The sequence below is a fragment of the Pseudophryne corroboree genome, chromosome 10, assembly GCF_028390025.1.
Source record: "Pseudophryne corroboree isolate aPseCor3 chromosome 10, aPseCor3.hap2, whole genome shotgun sequence".
Taxonomy (NCBI): Eukaryota; Metazoa; Chordata; class Amphibia; order Anura; family Myobatrachidae; genus Pseudophryne; species Pseudophryne corroboree.
In genome coordinates, this window is record NC_086453.1 from 343410874 (window position 1) to 343437124 (window position 26251).

A 26251-nucleotide genomic window follows, 5' to 3' on the forward strand; every position below is an offset into this window, starting at 1 on the left:
TAGCAGAGCGGAGATACACGGGATTACTCCCCTAACACTGCTACATACAGGGATCTGCACCCTCCCCTCAGATATGTGGCAGAGTATTATCTGTGTGACAGTGGTTGGTGTAGCAGAGCGGAGATACACGGGATTACTCCCCTAACACTGCTACATACAGGGATCTGCACCCTCCCCTCAGTTATGTGGCAGAGTATTACCTGTGTGACAGTGGCCGGTGTCTCCCCTCAGTTATGTGGCAGAGTATTATCTGTGTGACAGTGGCCGGTGTCTCCCCTCAGTTATGTGGCAGAGTATTATCTGTGTGACAGTGGCCGGTGTCTCCCCTCAGTTATGTGGCAGAGTATTATCTGTGTGACAGTGGCCGGTGTCTCCCCTCAGTTATGTGGCAGAGTATTATCTGTGTGACAGTGGCCGGTGTCTCCCCTCAGTTATGTGGCAGAGTATTATCTGTGTGACAGTGGCCGGTGTCTCCCCTCAGTTATGTGGCAGAGTATTATCTGTGTGACAGTGGCCAGTGTCTCCCCTCAGTTATGTGGCAGAGTATTACCTGTGTGACAGTGGCCAGTGTCTCCCCTCGGTTATGTGGCAGAGTATTACCTGTGTGACAGTGGCTGGTGTAGCAGAGCGGAGACACGCGGGATTACTCCCGTAACACTGCTATATATAGGGATCTGCACCCTCCCCTCAGTTATGTGGCAGAGTATTACCTGTGTGACAGTGGCCGGTGTCTCCCCTCAGTATTTTGACAGTAAATTTTATCCCAAAGTTTGCTCAAATTTCACCCAGTGGTTTTTGAATGATTGTGTCACAGTGGAGAGCGCTGTCATGTATACAGATCAGGTGGGGACCCTTTCAGTCATGCTGCTCGTTATAGAGCCCGTTGCCCCATTTCCAGCTTGCCATTATGAATGTTTTGCATTGATAGCTTGCAAGGTACAGTATGCTGAATGATTTTCTAGCTTGTGTGTTTCCCACCAGCTTGTCTCCGTCAGGGCACGTTGTAGACTCAGTGGTTAGATATGTGCATAGGGAAATGGAATAGTCTTTATTTGAACAGCCTCCTCTTCAGCCCTTTGTCTTTGTGTTGTATTTATACAGCTGCTGCTGGAGTCCTCTCCTGAATGGCTGCAGAGGTAGATGTATTGTTGTTGAACACCAGTGACAGTTGTCGGGAATGCAGTGTTAATTCATGCACACAGTTCCCGTTGCTCTCCAGCTAATGCTGCACCTTTGAATGCAGGATGTTTTAGTATTTACTGTACAGAGGCAAAGCAAAGCTTAGTGATCATTCTCTGTGTATTACAGAACCGGCCTTTCTCATTGCTGAGAGCTGGCACGCTGGGGCGGAGCTGCCCTATCTTGTATCTTTGCACTCAGGCGGATAGGATGCAGTAAGGTCCATTTTGCCAGAAAACTGTACGATTACTGTACAAACATGGTGGGTGATTCAGAGCTGATCGCTGCTGTGCGTTTACGCACAGCGGACAATCGTGGATAGACGGCGCATGCGTATGCATCGCAGTGCGCACGCGCATCAGCAAACAACAGCAGGCATACATCGCTAAACAACGACAGGCTGGTGCAAAAATAATAATCACACAGCCGTTCGCATGCTGTAAGTCCTGGGCTGCGCACAGACTGCATACAGTAGAAAAATCATTAGATGGTGAGTGAGGTGTGAACGGATTTGCAGCTGTCCTCTGACTGAGGGATTTTTTGCAGCTCGGCGTACACATGCGATCGCACACTTGCACGGTGGATATACACTCCCCTTGGGCGGCGACTATCTGAACGTAGCACAGAGATCAGGTCTGAATCATCCACATGGGGGGTCATTCCGAGTTGATCGCTCGCTAGCAGTTTTTAGCAGCCGTGCAAACGCATTGTCGCCACCCACCGGGGAGTGTATTTTTGCTTTGCAGAAATGCGAACGCTTGTGCAGCAGAGCGCCTGCAAAATAGTTTTGTGCAAAACAAGACCAGCCGTGTAGTTACTCTTCGTGTACGTTGATTCTAACGGAGGGACAGCTTTTGACGTCACACACCCGCCCAGCCACGCCTGCATTTTTTCTGCCACACCTGCGTTTTTCCAAACACTCCCTGAAAACAGTCAGTTGCCACCCAGAAAACGCCCACTTCATGTCAATCTCCTTGTGATCGGCTGTGCATTTGGAATCGTCGCTAGCACCAGTGCAAAACCACAAAGGACTTTGTACCCGTACATTGCGCGTGCGCATTGCGGTGCATACACATGCGCAGAATTGCCATTTTTTAGTCTGATCACTGCGCTGCGAACAACGGCAGCTAGCGATCAACTCGGAATGACCCCCATAGTGCAAAACATAGGACAGCTATTTTGTACTTTATATGTGATTCAATATTTTCTAAAGTAATGTTTCTGTCGTCTTAAATATCATTTAAAATTGGGGCCGATACAATTGTTTTCCGGGGCATCTAAAATTCCCATCTAAACAGAACTGTTTAGATGCCCAAACAATTGTCACAATTCAGTTGATTGGTCGCCCATACAGACAGGGTTTAGAACGGCTAAATCCATCTAAAGTCCTGCTTTGGGCGTCCAAACTCTCATTCAGACGCCCAAAGTGCCGACTTAGTGCACATTTCTTCTCACACCTCGGGAGGCTGCGAGAAGAAATGTTAGCCCAGCAGCTACCGGGCGTCCAAACGGAGCAACAATTGAATTGCTCCCAGGTGTCTGACTGATCAGCTCCTCCTCCGGAGGATATGGTGAACAGACTACAATGGCGCCGAAGTGTTTAAAGCTTTGTTCTCTTTTTCAAGACTGCAAGCTGGAGTCCCCATACATGCTTTAAATAAGTACAAAACTAAGCTGAACTTTATCTTCTCTCTGGTTAATCCTATTAGCTACGAGTTCCCTCGCGGCAGGAGTTAGTGCGGCCATATGGCCTTTCTACACCGCCGCAACAGAAAGTCTCCCCCTTTGTGACTGAGAGGATTGACCCCTAAATGGGAAACATCATTTCCCTGTGCCGTGAGAACCCTTTGGCTGTGTGATGCTGCAGCTCTTGCTGCTCGGTGACGCCCGTCCTTCCTACTTAGATTCATGTGTAATGGATTTCATTTTCTGCTCCGTGTCCAATGTCATGATGAAAGCGCGGAGAGAGCGGCACCTGTTTCTGTTTAACTTGCCATACATAAGGATGCAGCACACACAGCTTCTGGGTACGTCCCAGTGTCTGCCGTGCTTATGCTCCCCATGTGCCTCTCGCTTGCTGCTATATTTAGACGCTACTTTTTAATGTTTGATTAGACTAACAAAACAGCCCTCTGAGTGGTTGTAACGCAGCGGCCTCACCGTTCCAATATATGGAGTGTTCTCTTCACCCACAGCACATGCCGCAAAGTCACAGGTAATTGTGATTGGCTCAAATGTGTGATTTTTGTGATTTTTTTATTTTTTGCATTGTGATGTTCCAGTAATTCCCATCATCACAATGCGGTATAATCACAGAGGGGGAGCGTTATCAAACGCTGATTTAGATTGGTCAGTGATTGTAGTTTATTTGTAAGATTATAGAGTCTTCCAGCACTTTGTACACCTGTCTGGAAGCGCCATGACAGTGATCCAGAAGTCTCAGCGCTGCGGTTACGCAGTGGCCGTCGCATAGGGGTCGATTCAATTCGGCAACTTATGAATAGCGCCGGGAATTAGCTCCCGACGCTATTCAATTCAGCTGCTAGTTACCCGCAATTGTCGGGAATTCTTCTCTCATCCCCGGGGGATGAGAGAATAAACCCGACAAAAGTGCTGCCTCGCGGCCGGAGCGAGGCTGATTCTGTCGGGAATCAGCCTCTCGCCGGGGAGTTAAGTCGGAGAATGCCCGTTCTCCCGACAATTCAACCTGTTTAGTCGGCGAGAACGGGCCATTGCCGACTTAACTGGAGCTGAATTGAATAGCGTATGAATTGAATGGGTGGTATGTCTCTTGGCCTCCTGAGACAACAAGATAGTACTACTGTAAAAGGCTGTGATATTGGGCTGCCTTGCTGGCATTCCAAGATCATGACATCCACTTGCAGCACAAGGTAGATGGCATGGGAAATAGTTGTGAGGGCCCTGGAGATCTTCCAGAAAGTAGCCGCAGTTTGCCGTCATTGTCGTGAGTGTTTGGCGCTCAGGTGGAAGATTTAAGCTCTTAGCTTTGCCAGCTGTGCGCCCTCTGTGGGGTTTACTTCTCGGCATAGAAAGGTTTCCCGTAATATGCCCTGCAAGCACTCCCACCAACTCTCCACACAGAACCCTGGCACATAATGAGAACGGACTTCTATTTAAAGAGCATATCTCACACAGGCACGCTCCCAAATCCCTGGCCCTCACCCCTGACTCACCGTGCATTACAGGGAACTCATTGCTGGCTATTACTTTCAGCATAGCTATTTACTTATTGGTCTCTTTCATCTATAGATATTTATCTGGTTATGGCTGTCTACCCCCTCCCACATTCTCAGTGGCATTGCCTGGATCATACTCTTTCTCGCTGCATTTGGATCTAGCTGTGAGATTAACAGCGTAACAATGAACTCTATGTAACCTGCGCTTCCCCCACTCTCTGTAGGGCCAGGGGCTGTATTCTCAATGGAGTTTGCACAGTGAAGTGCAGTCAGTACTGTTTGGCTTGCACACTGTATACGCACCTTGGAGCCATGTATAGCGTGGGCATAGCACTGTGCAGGCAGAACACGGGTCAGGGAAGATTAGGAGCAGTACATATGTTTTTGGACCCTGTGGTTTTTCTGTGTCTAAGCCAGAGGTTCCCAAACTCTGGGGCAGATGTATTAACCTGGAGAAGGCATAAGGAAGTGATAAACCAGTGATATGTGCAAGGTTATAAAGGCACCAGCCAATCAGATCCTAACTGTTAATTTACATATTGGAGCTGATTGGCTGGTGCCTTTATCTCCTTGTACATATCACTGGTTTATCACTTCCTTATGCCTTCTCCAGGTTAATGCATTTGCCCCTCTGTCCTCAAGCGCCAGAACGGTCCAGATTTTAAGGATAACCATTCTTGGGCACAGGTGTCTTAATTAGGATCTCATGGCCTAATTCAGATTTGTAGGTAAATCCGATGGGTTGGGCTGCACAGATGCAAGGCCCTTTCTGCGCATGTACAGAACAGGTTTTGCTATATCGCTCACAGCCCCCTGTCAGCCGCAGCATGATTGAAATGCTGCGGTATTTGGGGAGAGGGGGGGGGGGGGAGGCAGCACCATTTTAAATACACTTTTATTGACAGGTTTGCATAAAGAACAAACAGTACACTCCACTGGATGCAACCTGAGTAGTTTGAGACAAATGGAATGGAATAAAATAACAGGACAGACAATACATGCAAAATACAGATATATATTGAAATCGTCCACCATCCCAACAGTCACAATAAGAGCATTATAAGAAAAATGAGCATTACATCAGGAAGCGCCGCCATTGCTTAACACTTCCAAATTATACCAGGAGGTAAGGGAGAAGCATTTTCTCAGGGCTTCTGTAAGCACCGGGGTCAATACTCTAACATAAGGCAACCAAACATTAAAGACCATTTCAGTTGCTTTTTAGAAGGCGTAACAGGTCCAGGGTCTGCGCTGCAGACTTACTGGACCCGGGTGTCTGGATCCAATGGCCAGACTGTGTAAGTCTTAGCTTAGGAAGAATGTTAGGGACCCATGTGATGAAGTCACCTGGCCGCGGTACATGGGCCCATATATTTGCGCAAATGAGTGCTAAGAACTTCAATTATACTCCATGTTAATTGTGAGGGTTTATTGAAATAATTTTTTCTATCAGTGTTCTTAGTGCTGAGAGTGTGCATCTGCATCTCTCTTCCTCCAGCATAGTATGAGAAGCCTCAGCATGATAGCACCTCTTAATATCTTTAGTAATAGGATGTGCAGTCCATGACCCCACCCCCCACCCCACACACCCTTTTTTTTTAAAAAACCTCTTAGCTTATGCAGGCAAACCGCTGTCTGAAAACATTGTGAATCGCGGCCGATGGTCGCGATGGTGATTCTAGGCAATTCCATCCAAACATGAATTAGACACTCAGTCCATTGGACTGTTGGGGTGCCTTGAGAACTGAGTGTGTGAACCACTGGTCTAAGCCTTACTGTGAAGATCAGAAATGGTCAACCTGTTGTTGTCCAGATGCCTTACGATTACAAATGACAGAATACTGTCCCTGCTTGGGAGTTGTGGTTCTAGAATAGCCAGGCAGGAGCAGGTTGCTCCAGTGAGTGATGTATCTGTACACTGTAGCTCTCCATATGCTGTGGAGCTACAAGTCCCACCACACTGGAGAAGAAAGCTACAGGGTGACTTTCTATAGCTCAATACGCTGCTGCGTTGTCACTACTTTTCTTGTTGTTTGTGTTGGTAACAAAAGAAAACCAGAAGTACAAACTTGTCTTATAGACGTGCACACATATGCATATTGTACGTGAGCTTGGCACTTACGTGACCTTGTATGTGTTTCTGTGTCACGCATTCTTCAAGGGTCTGCATATAACCTACCTGGCCGTCTAGTTGTTCTCCAGTCAAAATAATATTTCAGTGATGTGTAAGATACTGAAGCTATCATGTGCAAGGTTTGTAATAAGCAGATGGTCCTGAAACGGTCTTCATTCGTTCTTGTCTCTTTTTATTTTCAGATTCGGAGCTATTGCACCTGTTTCTTAAAAGGAGAAAAAAACATCTCTCCAAGAACTACAGGATGGGGGTTAAGACGTTTACTCACAGCTCCCCGGCCCACAGCCAGGAGATGTTGGGGAAGCTGAACATGTTGCGTAACGATGGGCACTTCTGTGACATCACCATACGGGTGCAGGACAAGATCTTCCGAGCCCACAAGGTGGTACTGGCAGCGTGCAGTGAGTTTTTCCGTACCAAACTGGTGGGCCAGTCTGAAGAGAGCACTCAGTGCGTCCTGGACCTGCATCACGTCACAGTCACCGGGTTCATCCCTCTCCTGGAGTACGCCTACACTGCAACCTTGTCCATCAACACAGAAAACATTATCGATGTATTGGCTGCGGCGAGCTATATGCAGATGTTCAGCGTGGCCAGCACCTGCTCAGAGTTCATGAAGTCCAGCATCCTGTGGAACACACAGCAAGAGAAGGTGCTGGACACTGGGCAGGAGAACCCGGGCAACTGCAACAACTTTCGAGATGGCAGCCTCTCCCCAGTATCCTCAGAGTGCAGCATGGTTGAGAGGACCATTCCCATTTGTCGAGAGTCTCGGCGCAAGCGCAAAAGCTACATAGTCATGTCGCCGGAGAGCCCACTAAAGTGCAGCACACAGACAAGTTCTCCGCAAGTGTTAAACCCCACACCTTCTTACACCGAGACCAGGAGTCAGCCCGTGGACTCGTCTCATGCCTTCCCCTGGACTTTCCCCTTTGGCATCGATCGGAGGCTGCAGTCCGACAAGGTGAAGCAGATAGAGTCCAGGACATTAGAACTTCCCGGCCCTTCCGAAGTTGCCAGGAGGGTGACAGATTATGTGCCGTGTGAAAGCACGAAAGTCAGCTCACCCTTGGTGATGGAAGATGACGTCCGAGTCAAGGTGGAAAGGTTGAGTGATGAGGAGGTGCACGAGGAGGTGTCACAGCCGGTCAGCGCATCTCAGAGTTCAATGAGTGATCAGCAGACCGTTCCCGGGAGCGAGCAAGTGCAGGAGGATCTATTGATTAGCCCACAGTCGTCTTCCATAGGTGAGTGCTTTCATTCTGTACTACCTCTTTTTGCCTGTCGTAGAGACGTTTATTGGGACTATTCAACGCCCAGAATGTTTTATTGGACTGTGTCAGTCTAGGAGTAGCGTATTTGTTTCCGCTAAGTGGTTATGTTTTGCTTTTAATCAGATTTACAGTCACCGGGGATCATTTACTGTCTGATGTCCCCATGTGCCTTTTTCTAAGTTAGAATGAGAGCAGAGCGGCCCTCCTGTTATCTTCACACTATTAGTGGGAGGAACTGGCTAGATGTGGGCAGATTAGGGTTTGCTATGAAGGGTGGAGGCTCGCCCACTTGCGCTCATGAATAAGATAACGTCAGTGAACTGGGCAGAGAAATTATACAGACATCCACGTGCAGAGTTTTGATGGCGTGGTAAGGAAAGAAGTGTCACGTGTATGATTTCATTGGTCACATGAGTGCAGTCTAATGCTGGAACTTGTAATGCCATTATAATTGGTAACCTGTCTATATATAATAAGGCCACCCCCACCATAAAGAAATACTTACTGCCCTTGTTAAAGAGCATTATTTCTCTCGATAATCAAATACATGATAATACATTTACATTGCCCCCATTCTATAATAATATTTTGTTTAGTAAATACTTTATTAATGGCCACATAATCAATGTTCATACCACAATAAACATTGTTCTTTCTCTTACGTCCTAGAGGATGCTGGGGTCCACATTAGTACCATGGGGTATAGATGGGTCCACCAGGAGCCATTGGCACTTTAAGAGTTTGAGAGTGTGGGCTGGCTCCTCCCTCTATGCCCCTCCTACCAGACTTAGTTTAGAAAATGTGCCCGGAGGAGCCGGTCACAGCTAGGGGAGCTCTACAGAGCTTATTTAGTAAAAGTTTATTTTAGAGTTTATTATTTTACAGGGAGGCTGCTGGCAACAGCCTCCCTGCTTTGTGGGACTAAGGGGGGTGAGTAGTGTCCGCCCTGCGGGGTCTGAGCCACTGTCTCCGCTGACTGGACACTGAGCTCCTGAGGGGATCGATCGTTCCCCGCCACAAGGGGATCGCTCACCCCAGCAGCATGCCGCCACCCCCCTTATAGAGCCAGAAGATTGGTGGCGAGTGAGTCACCAACCCCCCTAGCAAGCGGAGGGCCGGTGTGAAGATGGCAGCAACAGGGTATGGAGCGCAGTACTAACTGCGCTCCGGGGCTCAGCGGTACATAGTGCGGCGCTGTGAGGGGCGCCCTGAGCCAGCGCCTACACTGGTCACACAGCCTGTCGGGGTCCCGAGATCTCTGCCAGCATAATTCCTCAGGCCAGTATAATCCTATGAAGAGCGGGAAGACAGTGCCATTTTGGGGGCGGAGCTTCTCCTCAGAGCGGACCCAGCAGCGTTCAGCGCCATTTTCCTGCCTGCACAACGCTGTCAGTGAAGTGCAGTCCCTCCAGAACAACTCCAGCTATCTCTCACGGTACCAGGGGGTTGTAGAAGGGGGGGGGGGGGGGGGGGGGGCTGTATACAGGCTGTGTAACCTATTAAGGTGCACAGTCAGCGCTGGTTGGGGGTCTCCCTTTACCTAAAAAGCGCTGTGTGCGGGTTGGCTCAAATCTCTGTGCCTCTCTTGCCATTCTTGGGGGTGAAACTCTGTCTGTCCTCCCGTGTGTGTGTGTGTGTGTGTGTGTGTGTGTGTAGTGTCTGTGGTCTCCATTAAGCTATGTCCAGGGACTCTGTGTCATATGCTGCAGAGGATTTATCCTCTCAGGATGATCCCATTCCATGTAATCAGGATCGCACTGTTTTAGCACAGATACCAGCAAGGGAGCCTGAGTGGTTATCCTCTATCAAATCTATGATTTCTACTAGGATTGTACAGAATGAATCTGCAACTCAGGCTTTACAGGACTCTATGGCAGTCTGGCCCAGTTCTGTTACCTCAGGCCTCCCCGCTGTATATTCCTAAAAACGTGCTCTTGCACAGATTATGCAAGATGACACGGATACCGATTCTGACAGTGAGGACGGTAATGGGGATGTGTTGCGGGGTGCAGCATCTCTTGCAAAATGGGTGCAGTTGATGATAGAGACCATTAGGGATGTGTTGAATTTTACTGATACGACACCTGTGCAGGTTGAGGAGGCTTACTTTACTAAAAATAAGAAAGCCTCGCTAACCTTCCCTGCGTCAAAAGAATTAAATGCTATTTTTGAAAAAGTATGGGAAAACCCTGAGAAAAAATTCCAGATCCCTAAAAGGGTCCTGGTGGCGTTTCCTTTCCCGGTAGAGGATAGGAAAAAATGGGAAAACCCGCCCATTGTTGACGCGTTTGTATCCAGACTCTCAAAAAAGGTGGTTTCTCTATCGTCCTAAGTGGATGCTGGGGTTCCTGAAAGGACCATGGGGAATAGCGGCTCCGCAGGAGACAGGGCACAAAAAAGTAAAGCTTTACTAGGTCAGGTGGTGTGCACTGGCTCCTCCCCCTATGACCCTCCTCCAGACTCCAGTTAGATTTTGTGCCCGAACGAGAAGGGTGCAATCTAGGTGGCTCTCCTAAAGAGCTGCTTAGAGAAAGTTTAGTTTAGGTTTTTTTCTTTACAGTGAGTCCTGCTGGCAACAGGATCACTGCAACGTGGGACTTAGGGGGAAAGTAGTAAACTCACCTGCATGCAGAGTGGATTTGCTGCTTGGCTACTGGACACCATTAGCTCCAGAGGGATCGAACACAGGCCCAGCCGTGGAGTCCGGTCCCGGAGCCGCGCCGCCGACCCCCTTGCAGATGCTGAAGCGTGAAGAGGTCCGGAAACCGGCGGCTGAAGACTCCTCAGTCTTCATAAGGTAGCGCACAGCACTGCAGCTGTGCGCCATTTTCCTCTCAGCACACTTCACTGGGCAGTCACTGAGGGTGCAGAGCGCTGGGGGGGGGCGCTCTGAGAGGCAAATATAAACCTTATACAAGGCTAAAAATACCTCACATATAGCCCATAGGGGCTATATGGAGATATTTAACCCCTGCCTGACTGGAAAAATAGCGGGAGAAGAACCCGCCGAAAAAGGGGCGGGGCCTATCTCCTCAGCACACGGCGCCATTTTCTGTCACAGCTCCGCTGGTCAGAACGGCTCCCAGGTCTCTCCCCTGCACTGCACTACAGAAACAGGGTAAAACAGAGAGGGGGGGCACATTAATGGCTATATATATATATATTAAAGCAGCTATAAGGGAGCACTTAATATAAGGATATCCCTTGTATATATAGCGCTTTGTGGTGTGTGCTGGCAGACTCTCCCTCTGTCTCCCCAAAAGGGCTAGTGGGTCCTGTCTTCATTAGAGCATTCCCTGTGCGTTTGCGGTGTGTGTCGGTACGTGGTGTCGACATGTATGAGGACGATATTGGTGTGGAGGCGGAGCAATTGCCAAATATGCAGATGTCACCCCCCAGGGGGTCGACACCAGAATGGATGCCTTTATTTGTGGAATTACGTGATGGTTTATCTTCCCTTAAACAGTCAGTTGAGGACATGAGGCGGCCGGACAATCAATTAATGCCTGTCCAGGCGCCTCAAACACCGTCAGGGGCTGTAAAACGCCCTTTGCCTCAGTCGGTCGACACAGACCCAGACACGGGCACTGATTCCAGTGACGACGGTAGAAATTCAAACGTATTTTCCAGTAGGGCCACACGTTATATGATTTTGGCAATGAAGGAGACGTTACATTTAGCTGATACTACAGATACCGTAAAACAGGGTATTATGTATGGTGTGAAAAAACTACAAACAGTTTTTCCTGAATCAGAAGAATTAAATGACGTGTGTGATGAAGCGTGGGTTGCTCCTGATAAAAAGTTGATAATTTCAAAAAAGTTATTGGCATTATACCCTTTCCCGCCAGAGGTTAGGGCGCGCTGGGAAACACCCCCTAAGGTGGACAAGGCGCTCACACGCTTATCCAAACAAGTGGCGTTACCCTCTCCTGAGACGGCCGCACTTAAGGATCCATCAGATAGAAAGATGGAAGTTATTCAAAAGAATATATACACACATGCAGGTGTTATACTACGACCAGCTATAGCAACTGCCTGGATGTGCAGTGCTGGAGTAGTTTGGTCAGAATCCCTGATTGAAAATATTGATACCCTAGATAGGGACAATGTTTTACTGTCGTTAGAACAAATAAAGGATGCATTTATCTATATGCGTGATGCACAGAGGGATATTTGCACACTGGCATCTCGGGTGAGTGCTATGTCCATTTCAGCCAGAAGAGCCTTATGGACACGACAGTGGACAGGCGATGCGGATTCAAAACGTCACATGGAGGTTTTGCCGTATAAAGGGGAGGAGTTATTTGGAGTTGGTCTATCAGACTTGGTGGCCACGGCTACTGCCGGGAAATCCACTTTTTTACCTCAAGTCACTCCCCAACAGAGAAAGGCACCGACCTTTCAACCGCAGCCTTTTCGCTCCTACAAAAATAAGAGAGCAAAGGGCTTGTCGTACCTGCCACGAGGCAGAGGAAGAGGGAAGAGACACCAACAGGCAGCTCCTTCCCAGGAACAGAAGCCCTCCCCGGCTCCTGCAAAAACCTCAGCATGACGCTGGGGCCTCTCAAGCGGACTCGGGGACAGTGGGGGGCCGTCTCAAAAATTACAGCGCGCAGTGGGCTCACTCGCAGGTAGACCCCTGGATCCTGCAGATAATATCTCAGGGGTACAGGTTGGAATTAGAGACGGATCCTCCTCATCGTTTCCTGAAGTCTGCCTTACCAACCGTCTCTTCCGAAAGGGAGAGGGTGTTGGAAGCCATTCACAAGCTGTACGCTCAGCAGGTGATAGTCAAAGTACCCCTATTACAACAAGGAAAGGGGTATTATTCCACTCTATTTGTGGTACCGAAGCCGGATGGCTCGGTAAGGCCTATTCTAAATCTGAAGTCCTTGAACCTCTACATAAAAAAGTTCAAGTTCAAGATGGAGTCACTCAGAGCAGTGATAGCGAACCTGGAAGAAGGGGACTTTATGGTATCCTTGGACATCAAGGATGCGTATCTACACGTTCCGATTTACCCCGCACACCAGGGGTACCTCAGGTTCATTGTTCAAAACTGTCACTATCAGTTTCAGACGCTGCCGTTCGGATTGTCCACGGCGCCTCGGGTCTTTACCAAGGTAATGGCCGAGATGATGATTCTTCTTCGAAGAAAAGGCGTATTAGTTATCCCATACTTGGACGATCTCCTAATAAGGGCAAGGTCCAGAGAACAGCTGGAGACAGCTTTAGCACTATCTCAAGAGGTGCTAAGACAACACGGGTGGATTCTGAATATTCCAAAATCCCATTTAATCCCGACAACTCGTCTGCTGTTCCTAGGAATGATTCTGGACACGGTTCAGAAAAAGGTTTTCCTTCCAGAGGAAAAAGCCAAGGAGTTATCCGATCTGGTCAGGAACCTCCTAAAACCAGGAAAAGTGTCAGTACATCAATGCACAAGAGTCCTGGGAAAAATGGTGGCTTCTTACGAAGCAATTCCATTCGGCAGATTCCATGCAAGAATATTCCAAAGGGATCTGTTGGACAAATGGTCAGGGTCGCATCTGCAGATGCACCTGCAAATAACCCTGTCACCAAAGACAAGGGTGTCACTTCTGTGGTGGTTGCAGAAGGCTCACCTATTAGAAGGCCGCAGATTCGGCATTCAGGATTGGATCCTGGTGACCACGGACGCCAGCCTGAGAGGCTGGGGAGCAGTCACACAAGGAAGAAACTTCCAGGGAGTATGGACGAGTCTGGAAAAGTCTCTTCACATAAACATTCTGGAACTAAGAGCAATCTACAATGCTCTAAGCCAGGCGGAACTTCTCCTGCAAGGAAAGCCGGTGTTGATTCAGTCGGACAACATCACGGCGGTCGCCCATGTAAACAGGCAGGGCGGCACAAGAAGCAGGAGTGCAATGGCAGAAGCTGCCAAGATTCTTCGCTGGGCGGAGAATCACGTGATAGCACTGTCAGCAGTGTTCATCCCGGGCGTGGACAACTGGGAAGCAGACTTCCTCAGCAGACACGATCTTCATCCGGGAGAGTGGGGTCTACATCCAGAAGTCTTCAACATGTTAATAGACCGTTGGGAAAGACCAATTGTAGACATGATGGCGTCTCGCCTCAACAAGAAACTGGACAAATATTGCGCCAGGTCAAGAGATCCACAGGCAATAGCTGTGGACGCACTGGTAACTCCTTGGGTGTACCAGTCAGTGTATGTGTTTCCTCCTCTGCCGCTCATACCAAAGGTATTGAAGATCATACGGCAAAGAAGAGTAAGAACAATACTAGTGGTTCCGGATTGGCCGAGAAGGACTTGGTATCCGGAACTTCAAGAGATGCTCACGGACGAACCGTGGCCTCTACCTCTGAGAAGGGACCTGCTACAGCAGGGTCCCTGTCTTTTTCAAGACTTACCGCGGCTGCGTTTGACGGCATGGCGGTTGAACGCCAGATCCTAAAAGGGAAAGGCATTCCAGAAGAAGTCATTCCTACCTTGATTAAGGCACGGAAGGAAGTCACCGTGAAACATTATCACCGCATTTGGCGAAAATATGTAGCGTGGTGCGAGGATCGGAGGGTTCCGACGGAGGAATTCCAACTGGGTCGTTTCCTACATTTCCTGCAATCAGGATTATCTATGGGTCTCAAATTGGGATCCATTAAGGTTCAAATTTCGGCCCTGTCAATATTCTTCCAAAAAGAATTGGCCTCTGTCCCTGAGGTCCAGACTTTTGTCAAGGGAGTACTGCATATACAGCCTCCTGTGGTGCCTCCGGTGGCACCGTGGGATCTAAATGTAGTTTTAGATTTCCTCAAATCCCATTGGTTTGAACCATTGAAAAAGGTGGATTTTAAATATCTCACATTGAAAGTGACTATGTTACTAGCCCTGGCCTCTGCCAGGAGAGTATCTGAATTGGCGGCTTTATCTTATAAAAGTCCTTATCTAATCTTCCATTCGGATAGGGCAGAACTGCGGACTCGTCCGCATTTTCTCCCTAAAGTGGTATCAGCATTTCATCTGAACCAACCTATTGTGGTGCCTGCGGCCACTAGCGACTTGGAGGACTCCAAGTTGTTGGACGTTGTCAGAGCCTTAAAAATATACATTGCAAGGACGGCTGGAGTCAGAAAATCTGACTCGCTGTTTATATTGTATGCACCCAACAAGTTGGGCGCACCTGCTTCTAAGCAGTCGATTGCTCGTTGGATTTGTAACACAATTCAACTTGCACATTCTGTGGCAGGCCTGCCACAGCCTAAAACTGTAAAAGCCCACTCCACAAGGAAGGTGGGCTCATCTTGGGCGGCTGCCCGAGGGGTCTCGGCATTACAACTCTGCCGAGCAGCTACGTGGTCGGGGGAGAACACGTTTGTAAAATTTTACAAATTTGATACCCTGGCAAAGGAGGACCTGGAGTTCTCTCATTCGGTGCTGCAGAGTCATCCGCACTCTCCCGCCCGTTTGGGAGCTTTGGTATAATCCCCATGGTCCTTTCAGGAACCCCAGCATCCACTTAGGACGATAGAGAAAATAAGAATTTACTTACCGATAATTCTATTTCTCGGAGTCCGTAGTGGATGCTGGGCGCCCATCCCAAGTGCGGATTATCTGCAATACTTGTACATAGTTATTGTTAACTAATTCGGGTTATTGTTAAGGAGCCATCTTTAAGAGGCCCTTTCTGTTGTCATACTGTTAACTGGGTTTAGATCACAAGTTGTACGGTGTGATTGGTGTGGCTGGTATGAGTCTTACCCGGGATTCAAAATGCCTCCCTTATTGTGTATGCTCGTCCGGGCACAGTACCTAACTGGAGTCTGGAGGAGGGTCATAGGGGGAGGAGCCAGTGCACACCACCTGACCTAGTAAAGCTTTACTTTTTTGTGCCCTGTCTCCTGCGGAGCCGCTATTCCCCATGGTCCTTTCAGGAACCCCAGCATCCACTACGGACTCCGAGAAATAGAATTATCGGTAAGTAAATTCTTATTTTTACCTGTTCCAGGATCTACCGCCTTGAAAGAGCCGGCTGATCGTAAAATTGATAATATGCTCAAATCCATGTACACGGCTTCTGGGGCAATACTACGTCCCACTATTGCCAGTGCATGGATTGCCAAAGCTATAGTAAAGTGGTCAGGCACGTTACGTGAAGATTTGGATACTATGGATATATCTGATGTTGAATTGTTTTTGCGGAACATTCAGGATTCAGCAGGATGTCTGGTAGAATCCATGAAAGACCTGGGTTCCATGGCTGCAGGAATTTCTTCCATGTCTGTCTCAGCTCGTCGAGGACTGTGGCTGCGACAGTGGTCTGCCGACGCGGAATCCAGGAGAAGTGTGGAGACCCTACCCTACACGGGTCAGGCTCTCTTTGGGGAAGCGTTAGATGCGTGGATCTCCACGGCTATGGCGGGTAAGTCACCTTTTCTTCCCTCAGCTGCACCTGCTCCGAAGAAACCCTTTTCTTCAACTGCATCACAGCCCTTTCGGGCTGCCAAGCCACGAGAGGCCAGACCGTCCAACACCTTCCTTTTCGTGGTACCGAAACCGGATAGTTCGGTCAGGCCCATTCTTAACCTAAAATAGCTTAATCCCTTTGTCTGAAGGAGTTCAAGTTCAAAATGGAGTCTCTAAGGGGGGTGATTTCAAGTCTGGAAGAGGGGGAATTCCTGGTATCCCTGGATATCAAGGATGCGTACCTCCACATGCCGTTTTGGCCGCCGAATCAGGCCTATCTCCGATTTGAATAATATACTAGAGTATATAAACGGCGCTAGGTCAGAGCGTCTTTGTCAATTATTTAGCAGCTGCTATAAAAAGGGATAGTCGGTCCCTTACAAAAATAGAAATATATACAGTACATTTAGTAGCGCTAATTTGATGAATACATAATTACACAGTTTCAATTAAAAATATATAGACTTTTTATTGTGGTCTCAATAAACCCATAAAATATGAATTACATAAAACAACCTCACATAGCGGGCACATCACAACAACACTATAATACTCCTCTGTTCCTATTCTAATGCCTCCTTATCCAACAAGGTTAATAGTCCAGGTAAAATAAATGGTCCGTTGGTATAAATACCTAAGTCACTAGAGGATTCTCTATAGGGGTATAGTGCAGTCCCAGGTCCTCACCAATTCTTTATGACGAAGGTATAGGCAGTCCACGGTACCGGTAGGTACCTCACTGTGGACTCGCACAGCCATCTCCGGACCAGCCTCCTACTGTTGAACATCTTTGGATTACAAATACCAGTACCGTGAACTGCCTATACCTTCGTAACAAGAATCATCCTCTAAGCAGAAAAACACGCGTTGGCGCTGTCAGCAATCTTCATTCCGGGAGTAGACAACTGGGAAGCGGACTTCCTCAGCAGAAACGATCTCCTTCCAGGAGAGTGGGGACTCCATCCGGAGGTGTTCACGGAGGTAACAGATCTTTGGGGTGTACCTCAAATCGACATGATGGCCTCTCGTCTCAACAAGAAGCTTCGGCGATATTGTTCCAGGTCGAGGGACCCGCAAGCGGTGGCGGTGGACGCCCTGGTGACTCCGTGGGTTTTCCAGTTGGTGTACATGTTTCCACCACTCCCACTCATTCCAAGGAGAACAAGGGTTCAAGCGATCCTCATTGCTCCAGACTGGCCAAGAAGGTCTTGGTACGCGGATCTTCTGGATCTACTGCTAGAAGAACCGAGGCCTCTTCCTCTTCGGGAGGACCTGCTGCAGCAGGGGCCGTTCGCTTATCAAGACTTATCGCGGCTGCGTTTGACGGCATGGAGGTTGAACGCCAGATACTAACTTGGAAGGGCATTCCGAACAAGGTTATTCCTACCCTGATACAGGCTAGAAATGGAGTTACGTCTAAACATTACCATCGTATTTGGAAAAAATATGTGTCTTGGTGTGAGTCCAAGAAATTCCTACGGTGGAGTTTCAACTTGGGATCTTAACGTGGTGTTGCAGTTCCTCCAGTCGGACTAGTTTGAGCCTCTACAGGAGGTTGAGGTCAAGTTTCTCACGTGGAAGGCTGTCACTTTGTTGGCCTTAGCTTCTGCTAGACGTGTGTCGGAGTTGGGGGCTTTGTCCTGTAGAAGTCCATACTTGATCTTCTATGAAGATAGGGCTGAGCTTCGGACACGTCAGCAGTTTCTTCCGAAGGTTGTGTCGGCATTTCATATCAACCAACCTATTGTGGTGCCAGTTGCTACTGACTCCTCAATTTCATCAAAGTCCTTGGATGTTGTAAGGGCTCTGGAAATCTATGTAAAGAGGACTGCTCGTCACAGAAAATCGGACTCTCTGTCCTGTATGATCCCAAGAAACTTGGGTGTCCTGCTTCTAAGCAGACAATCTCTTGCTGGATCAGGTTCACTATCCAGCATGCGTATTCTACGGCAGGATTGCCGTGTCCTACGTCTGTTAAGGCCCACTCTACTCGTACGGTGGGGTCTTCCTGGGTGGCTGCCCGGGGTGTCTCGGCTTTACAGTTTTGCCGAGCGGCTACTTAGTCTGGGTTGAACACATTTGCAAAGTTCTACAAGTTCGACACTTTGGCCGCTGAGGACCTGAAGTTTGGTCAATCAGTTCTGCACTCTCCCTCCCGTTCTGGGAGCTTTGGTACATCCCCATGGTACTAATGTGGACCCCAGCGCTTCGTTTTCCTGCTATTGTTATTTGGTTCAGTACAACTTCGTTTTAGTTGAGTACTGCATTGTTACTTGGTTGCTGTGTTTCAAGCTAGTTAGCTTGATGTGCCTTGTATGTGTGAGCTGGTATGCTAAATCGTGCTCATACTGCAGATCCGGGGATAGAGCATCTGAATGTTTACAGCAGAACATTGGGGCAGATGTACTAAGCTTGGACTGTGATAAAGTGGAGAGAGATAATTAATCATCCAATCAGCTTCTAACAGTCTGTAACTTGGTAGCTAGGAGCTGATTGACTGGTACTTTATCTCTCTCCAACTCTTAGTACATCTCCCCCCATGGTAATTTAGCATACTAGTTCCCTGTCCAACTCCTGTGATTTGTTAATGAGGACAGGGACAGTGACATGATGTGAGGGGGGCAATGGAGGCAGCAGGAAGCCACAGACTGAGAGTTACATGGTGGAAGGAGCAGGGTCCCCAGCAGCACAGAGTATTTCCAGAAATGAGTGATGTGATAGTGAGGACGGTGCTGCATGTGAGGGGACAGTGACATGAGAGGGGGGGGGGGATAGGAGCAACAGGAAGCAATAGACTGAGAGTTACACAGTGGAAGGAGCAGGGTCCCCAGCAGCATAGAGTATATCCAGAAGTGAGTGATGTGATAGTGAGGAAGGTGCTGCATGTGAGGGAACAGTGACATGATGGGGGGTGGGGATGGAAGCCACAGACTGAGAGTTACATGGTGGAAGGAGCAGGTTCCCCAGCAACACAGAGTATTTCCAGAAATGAGTGATGTGATAGTAAGGACGGTGCTGTATGTGAGGGGACAGTGACATGAGGGGGGGGGGTAGGAGCAACAGGAAGCAATAGACTGAGAGTTACATAGTGGAAGGAGCAGGGTCCCCAGCAGCACAAGGTATATCCAGAAATGAATGATGTGATAGAGAGGACGGTACTGCATGTGACAGGGGCAGTGACATGATGGGGGGTGGGGGTGGGGGGGTGGAAGCCACAGACTGAGAGTTATGTAGATGAAGGCGCAGGGTCCCCCAGCAGCACAGAGTATATCAGGAGATGAGTACTATGTTCATGAGAGGTCTGCGTGTGAAGGTGCAGTGTTATGATGTGAGGGGGGGAATGATTGGAAGCCAGCAGATGCAGAATCTGCATTATGGTAGGAGGAGGGTCCCCCAGCAGCACAGAGTATATCAGGAGATGAGTACTATGTTCATGAGAGGTCTGCGTGTGAAGGTGCAGTGTTATGATGTGAGGGGGGGAATGATTGGAAGCCAGCAGATGCAGAATCTGCATTATGGTAGGAGGAGGGTCCCCCAGCAGCACAGAGTATATCAGGAGATGAGTACTATGTTCATGAGAGGTCTGCGTGTGAAGGTGCAGTGTTATGATGTGAGGGGGAATGATTGGAAGCCAGCAGATGCAGAATCTGCATTATGGTAGAAGGAGGGTCCCCCAGCAGCACAGAGTATATCAGGAGATGAGTACTATGTTCATGAGAGGTCTGCGTGTGAAGGTGCAGTGTTATGATGTGAGGGGGAATGATTGTAAGCCAGCAGATGCAGAATCTGCATTATGGTAGGAGCAGGGTCCCCCAGCAGCACAGAGTATATCAGGAGATGAGTACTATGTTCATGAGAGGTCTGCGTGTGAAGGTGCAGTGTTATGATGTGAGGGGGAATGATTGGAAGCCAGCAGATGCAGAATCTGCATTATGGTAGGAGCAGGGTCCCCCCAGCAGAAAATCTGGCAATGAATGATGTGCTAGGACAGGGCTGCTTGCCTGATCAGTAGTATATTTGTATATGTTCTCAGTCTGCTGTATGTTTGTGTTTTACAAATTGACATTTAATATCTCAAGATCATTGCAAGTAGCAGACCCAGATGTCTGGTGAAAGTCTCATGTTTATGCTGCAGTCAGGCCCTTCCCTGGAGAACATCTGCCTTCAAATGTGCAAGGACTGAGACTTCCACTTTGAGCATCTTTGGGGCGCTCAACGGTGCATCAAAACATGCACCAGCCCCATGCTGTGTGTAGATTCTCCATCTGAGCATGGCCTCCAGTGTGAAGCCACATATCTACCACACTCTGTGCTGCCGATATTTCTAATACATTTCAGACACCATGTAAAATTGACACAGCGATTCTGTACCCTAGCAATCTGGAGGCATGCGCGGGAGAACGCCGCTGCACTGCGCCCTTCATCGGCAGTGCGTGCAATGCAGTATCAGGTCCTTAGTGAGGTTGGGTCAGCCAGTGATTGCCACATAGTACAGCATGCAGCATAAGGTGCGACAGACACTGGTCTTCCTCTGAACCCACAGACAGGGATCAGTACGAGATCCCGGTGGTCAGGAGACCGTCACTGGAAGCCTGACTTCGGCGAGCGCAGTGTGTCCCCTTGCGGGCTCGCTATGCTCACCACGCTTCGGGCGCCACAGGTTTCTATTCCCCTCTGGGTGGTGGTGTGGACCACCACCCAAGAGGGGTAACCAGCTGGAGGTCAGGACTCCGACCGCTGGTATTTCAGCTGGTGTTGGTATTCCGGCGTTGGTATCCTGACCACCGGGATCCCGACAGGCGGTCAATTGACTGCCTCCCCGCAGACAGGACCTTAGCATTATTGTGTGAGTGTAAGATTTGATTGGACAGGACATGCAGCGGTTGTAGTGTGAGTGTAAGAGCTGATTGGACAGGACATGCAGCGGTTGTAGTGTGAGTGTAAGAGCTGATTGGACAGGACATCCAGCGGTTGTAGTGTGAGTGTAGCAGCTGATTGGACAGGACATGCAGCGGTTGTAGTGTGAGTGTAGCAGCTGATTGGAAAGGACATGCAGCGGTTGTCGTGTGAGTGTAAGAGCTGTTGGATAGGACATGCAGCGGTTGTAGTGTGAGTGTAAGAGCTGATTGGACAGGACATGCAGCGGTTATAGTGTGAGTGTAAGAGCTGTTGGATAGGACATGCAGCGGTTGTAGTGTGAGTGTAAGAGCCGATTGGAGAGGACATGCAGCGGTTGTAATGTGAGTGTAAGAGCTGATTGGACAGGACATGCAGCGGTTGTAGTGTGAGTGTAAGAGCTGATTGGACAGGACATGCAGCGGTTGTAGTGTGAGTGTAGCAGCTGATTGGATAGGACATGCAGCAGGTGTAGTGTGAGTGTAAGAGCTGATTGGACAGGACATGCAGCGGTTGTAGTGTGAGTGTAAGAGCTGATTGGACAGGACATGCAGCGGTTGTAGTGTGAGTGTAAGAGCTGATTGGACAGGACATGCAGCATTTGTAGTGTGAGTGTAGCAGCTGATTGGATAGGACATGCAGCAGGTGTAGTGTGAGTGTAAGAGCTGATTGGACAGGACATTCAGCGGTTGTCGTGTGAGTGTAAGAGCTGATTGGACAGGACATGCAGCGGTTGTAGTGTGAGTGTAAGAGCTGATTGGACAGGACATGCAGCGGTTGTAGTGTGAGTGTAAGAGCTGTTGTATAGGACATGCAGCGGTTGTAGTGTGAGTGTAAGAGCTGATTGGACAGGACATGCAGCGGTTGTAGTGTGAGTGTAAGAGCTGATTGGACAGGACATGCAGCGGTTGTAGTGGGCCAGTATCACCTTCTATGGTAAGATATTTTTAGATGTTATAAGTAGCTCTGTAATAAACAGTTGTAGATAACTTCCTTGTAATGTTTAGATTCCTACTAATGACATATTCCTTGTGTCCGGCATGCCCCTAGCACAACGTCTGTGCTACTAATCCCACCTCACATTACATAAGGAGTGACCGGTTCCACAGCAGCAATATCCCATACTTAGGGAATGTTCCACAACCGAAAGGCTGATTTCCCTAGAAAGGAATTAATTACTTCTCTGACCTTTGTACGTTTCACTGAAGTAATTGAATACTTTCCATCCTGTTTAGCACATGAGCTGTCATTTATTGCTGGGTGTTATTAGTGCTTGTTTATCAATCCTAGTTTTATAACTGGAGAGAGAACTCATCATTCTGAGGTTGCTCTGCTATCTCTGTTTGGAACAAAAGAATCATTAATGGGGCAGATCTACTTGTTTTCAGTGCACTTGTGCCTGTAGCCTGTATGTCTCCCTTGGATCTACTACCACAGCAGACGCTGCTTACTAATACCCCTTTCACACCTCGAGAAATTGCTGGGTAATGCTCGGGTCGTGTGGTGGTGTGAAAGGGTCATCCAGGGTTAAGTGTCCTGGGTCCACAACCCTAGTCATTTCTAGGGTCATCCCCAGGTTCTGTGCGGTGTAAAAAGGGGAGACCCAGGTGACTCAACTCGGGTTATGTTTAATAGGTGCTCGCTTTTCAGGAGTCCTCTTTTATCAGCATTGCAGGGCAGATGCGGGTGCAGTGTGAAAGGCAACAGGCATTTCTGACCCAATGACCTCTCCTCGGATAAATACTCCTCCACTTCTGGCTAGTGCTGAATCCTGATCACTGTTGCTGAGTGATAGATGGTTGGCTTTGGGTAGTAAGGGGTACCCCATTTGCAAGGATTACATAGAGCCGAAGCAGCGAGGGTTGTGTGCCATAGTAGTGTTTTCCATAAATCAGGGACACATGCAGTACATGTAATGCTGTGAGGACACTGAGATAATGCTTAGCTCATTTCACCTTGCTGGACAAGTGTCCTGCCCGTAGGTCAGCCTTGTGCATTACCCAGATTTCCCCTTTTATTAAATGTCCGTGCACACGGCAAACAATAATAGCAAAAGCGTGACACAACGGATTCACCACAGTGTAAGTTACACACTCTTCATGTCCCAGTTACTGCACAGTACCGGCTGCTGAGCCACATTCATCACTCCTCTAGCCAGGGGGCAGGTACACCCAGTCGCACCATGCGTGGTTGGCTTCCCCATGAATCTTCCAATCAGAGCAGTAACCCTGCTTCAGGCACCACCTGCCCCGCTCCTACATCTACTTACACCTCTCACAGTCTCACCAGGAGCTGCCCATATACTCCACCAGCCCTGCATTCACTCATCTCACCTCCCTTCTTGTTAGCTGTACTCACGCACAATCTTACAGTCAGGCACAACATATTAGGATGATTACACAGACGTTGCTAGGCGTGACACCCATGCTTGTTGCATATGTGGATTGGGGAAAGGTGCATACACACTTGCCGATAAAATGACCGACGTCACACATTTTCACACTTTCTCAGTAAGATTGTTCACTTTCTCAGCAAGTGTGTATGACTACGGCCGATGTGTGTCCCCGCGGGTCTGTAACGACCCTTGCTGTCGGCCGTGCATGCGTGCTCAATCTGGACTTTCCACCAAGAGCTGCCTGCAGAGCCCGGCCGCGGCGTGACGTCACTGAGCGATATGGTTGTCATATCGCTCAGTGTGTATGTACTGCCGCCGACCACCGGCCCGGGAGGGGGAAACACTAGACGATGTCGCTCATTGAGCACGTCGGCCAGTGTGTATGCATTGTGCTAGATACATGACAGAAACGGATTGATTACTTTGTGCATCTTCTCCACCTGAGCTCTCTCCATGGCTTGATGTATCTCCCCTTGATATTTAAAAGTGGAAGAACACGGATGTTTGTATTTAATTGAAAGTGACACTTTTTATTTAATTGATTTCTCCATGGTAAATGCAACGCTCGTGTTATTAGGCTATCTTACGTACACGACACTGCATTAATGAACAGTAACATTTACCTCTTAAGGGCCCCATACACTTACGCGACATGTCCGTCTGACATGTCGCAGGCGATCACCCCGGCAGCCCCCCGGGAACAGGATCGGCCTAGATACATCGGATGCTGTCCTTTTGCATACGATGTATCTTGGGCGATCCCAGCCACGCCTGCGGGGTCGGACATGATTGAATGTGCAGCACGTTCAGTCTGGAGGATCCGATCTGATGCTCACGGGAACGCGCATCGGATCGGAAACACCTTCAAAATGCCAGATTTCATCCGATATATCGGGCCGAAATCGGATGAAATCGGGTATTATCCTCCTAGTGTATGGGGCCCTTAACGCTCATCTCCTGGCATATACTGTTGTTCCCTCCAGGCATGGAACTGGCACATATGCCGAGCTCTGCAAGCTTTGTTAAATGCTGGGGTATTTCGGGCGCATTTTTATTGTTTTTGATGTGACAATCGTCCAACTCTGCATCAGCCCCAGCTGTGTAATATATGATGTAGCGGACTTCGGTAAGGAAAGGTAACCTGACCGCAGATGCAGAAACCCTCTCCACCTCACAGATCAGCAAGGGGACTCTAGGATTGGTGACTGCCTCCTCATTTAAGTGAATATTTAGTTCAGCCCTTGTATTTCTAGTGTTTCTTGGTGTTACATTGAAAATACACTCTGACGTTCTATAGTCCATGACCCATGTTCTCTGTAATCCAGGTTCCATCGATGAGGGTGTCGGGGAGGGAATGCCCACACTCCAGGGAACGGCCAGCGCCAATGTCCATGCAGATGATGATGACCGGTATGTGCACATCATATCTTGTATCTGTCTACTTACTGTTCCTCATTGTCCTCCTCCTTGTGTTCCGTCTATCAGTAAGCAGGGTTAGAAGGTGACAAATACAGCACTTCCTGCCGGGATCCTAGTTGTGTTGTAGTAACATAATAGTCAGTGATGTAACCTATGGCAGCCAATCCTATTCTGACATTATTAGTGTTCATTCTAGCACCCTGCACCTTTCAAAATCCGTGCAGTTCCTCTTTCCTGCCTGGGGTGTCGCTCTCTGCTCTGGTGCTTCTTAGCACATACAGGCATGTATCACAGCACTGAGTAACAGATCAGAGTGTGCTGAGAAGCACCAGAGCAGAGAGCGACACCCCAGGCAGGAAAGAGGAACTGCACGGATTTTGAAAGGTGCAGGGTGCTAGAATGAACACTACATTATACTTTGGAATATGAAAGCACATGTCTGGATGACGATACTTATTACTTTTGCACCAGTTTTGATGAATGCTCTGTACTGTGTTTCTCTACGTTTAACGTAACACCACGTTAGACCTGGTAGAGTGTTAATGGAACAATGGCACTGCCGTTCCTCACTTTCAGATGTCTGTATGTGTTTAACATGCCATGGTGGTAAGTGATAAAAGAGAAAGCACCAGTCTAGGTCATTTATAAATATACGCCCCCCCCCACAGTGTCATCGTTTTTGTCCTTGGCACATGATCCCCTTCCCTTTATGGGTTATAAAACGTGTCGTTTCCTATAGTAGGAGACAAGTACTTTTCTTTGAGGTTAAATTGGGTCTATTTGGAGTGACTGATTGATCATTACTCAGACCTGGTGACCAGATTACATGGAGCAAAGTTATGGCAATCAGCCAGTGTTTTCCCCACAGACTGGTAGCTCAAAGTACGGGATGTAGTTTATCCTCCCAGCAGTCAACCGCTAGGCACACGTTCACTGCTGCGTCTTGCAGCTTCCCTTCTGCATAGCGTATTGTGTACTTATGTCAGCGTTCCCATAGAATGCCATTGTGTTTTTCTACGTGTCAGCACTTCTGTGAGTTGCAGGCAGCATGGACTGTCGAAAACTGTGTGTACAGGTCACTCACAGAATTATTTGGCCTGCCCTTGTCAGAGTGCATTTAATTGGGTTTGATTAGAAGTGTGTGAAATAAATGCCTGCACGCATATTAGGCCTCTACGGTAATATATAAACCTTTATTGACATAGAGGGAAGAGGACCCTGCCCCAAAGTTGAGAGAGAGCATACAAAAAGAAGGAAAAGCTTTAAGCCCCATACACACTACCCGTCCCCGCT

At 48.5% G+C, this 26251-nt stretch overlaps 1 protein-coding gene across 2 annotated transcripts in view; it reads left to right on the top strand.

Moving 5' to 3' along the window:
- The window catches only part of ZBTB44 (zinc finger and BTB domain containing 44), a 101034-nt gene that overhangs the window by 49648 nt on the left and 25135 nt on the right, over nt 1-26251 (top strand). For both annotated transcript variants that reach the window (XM_063943633.1, XM_063943632.1), the window contains exons 2-3: nt 6693-7757; nt 24865-24949. In XM_063943633.1, the coding sequence (XP_063799703.1) occupies nt 6755-7757; nt 24865-24949 (1088 nt within the window). In that variant the 5' untranslated portion in view covers nt 6693-6754. The remainder of the gene's footprint in view (nt 1-6692; nt 7758-24864; nt 24950-26251) is intronic.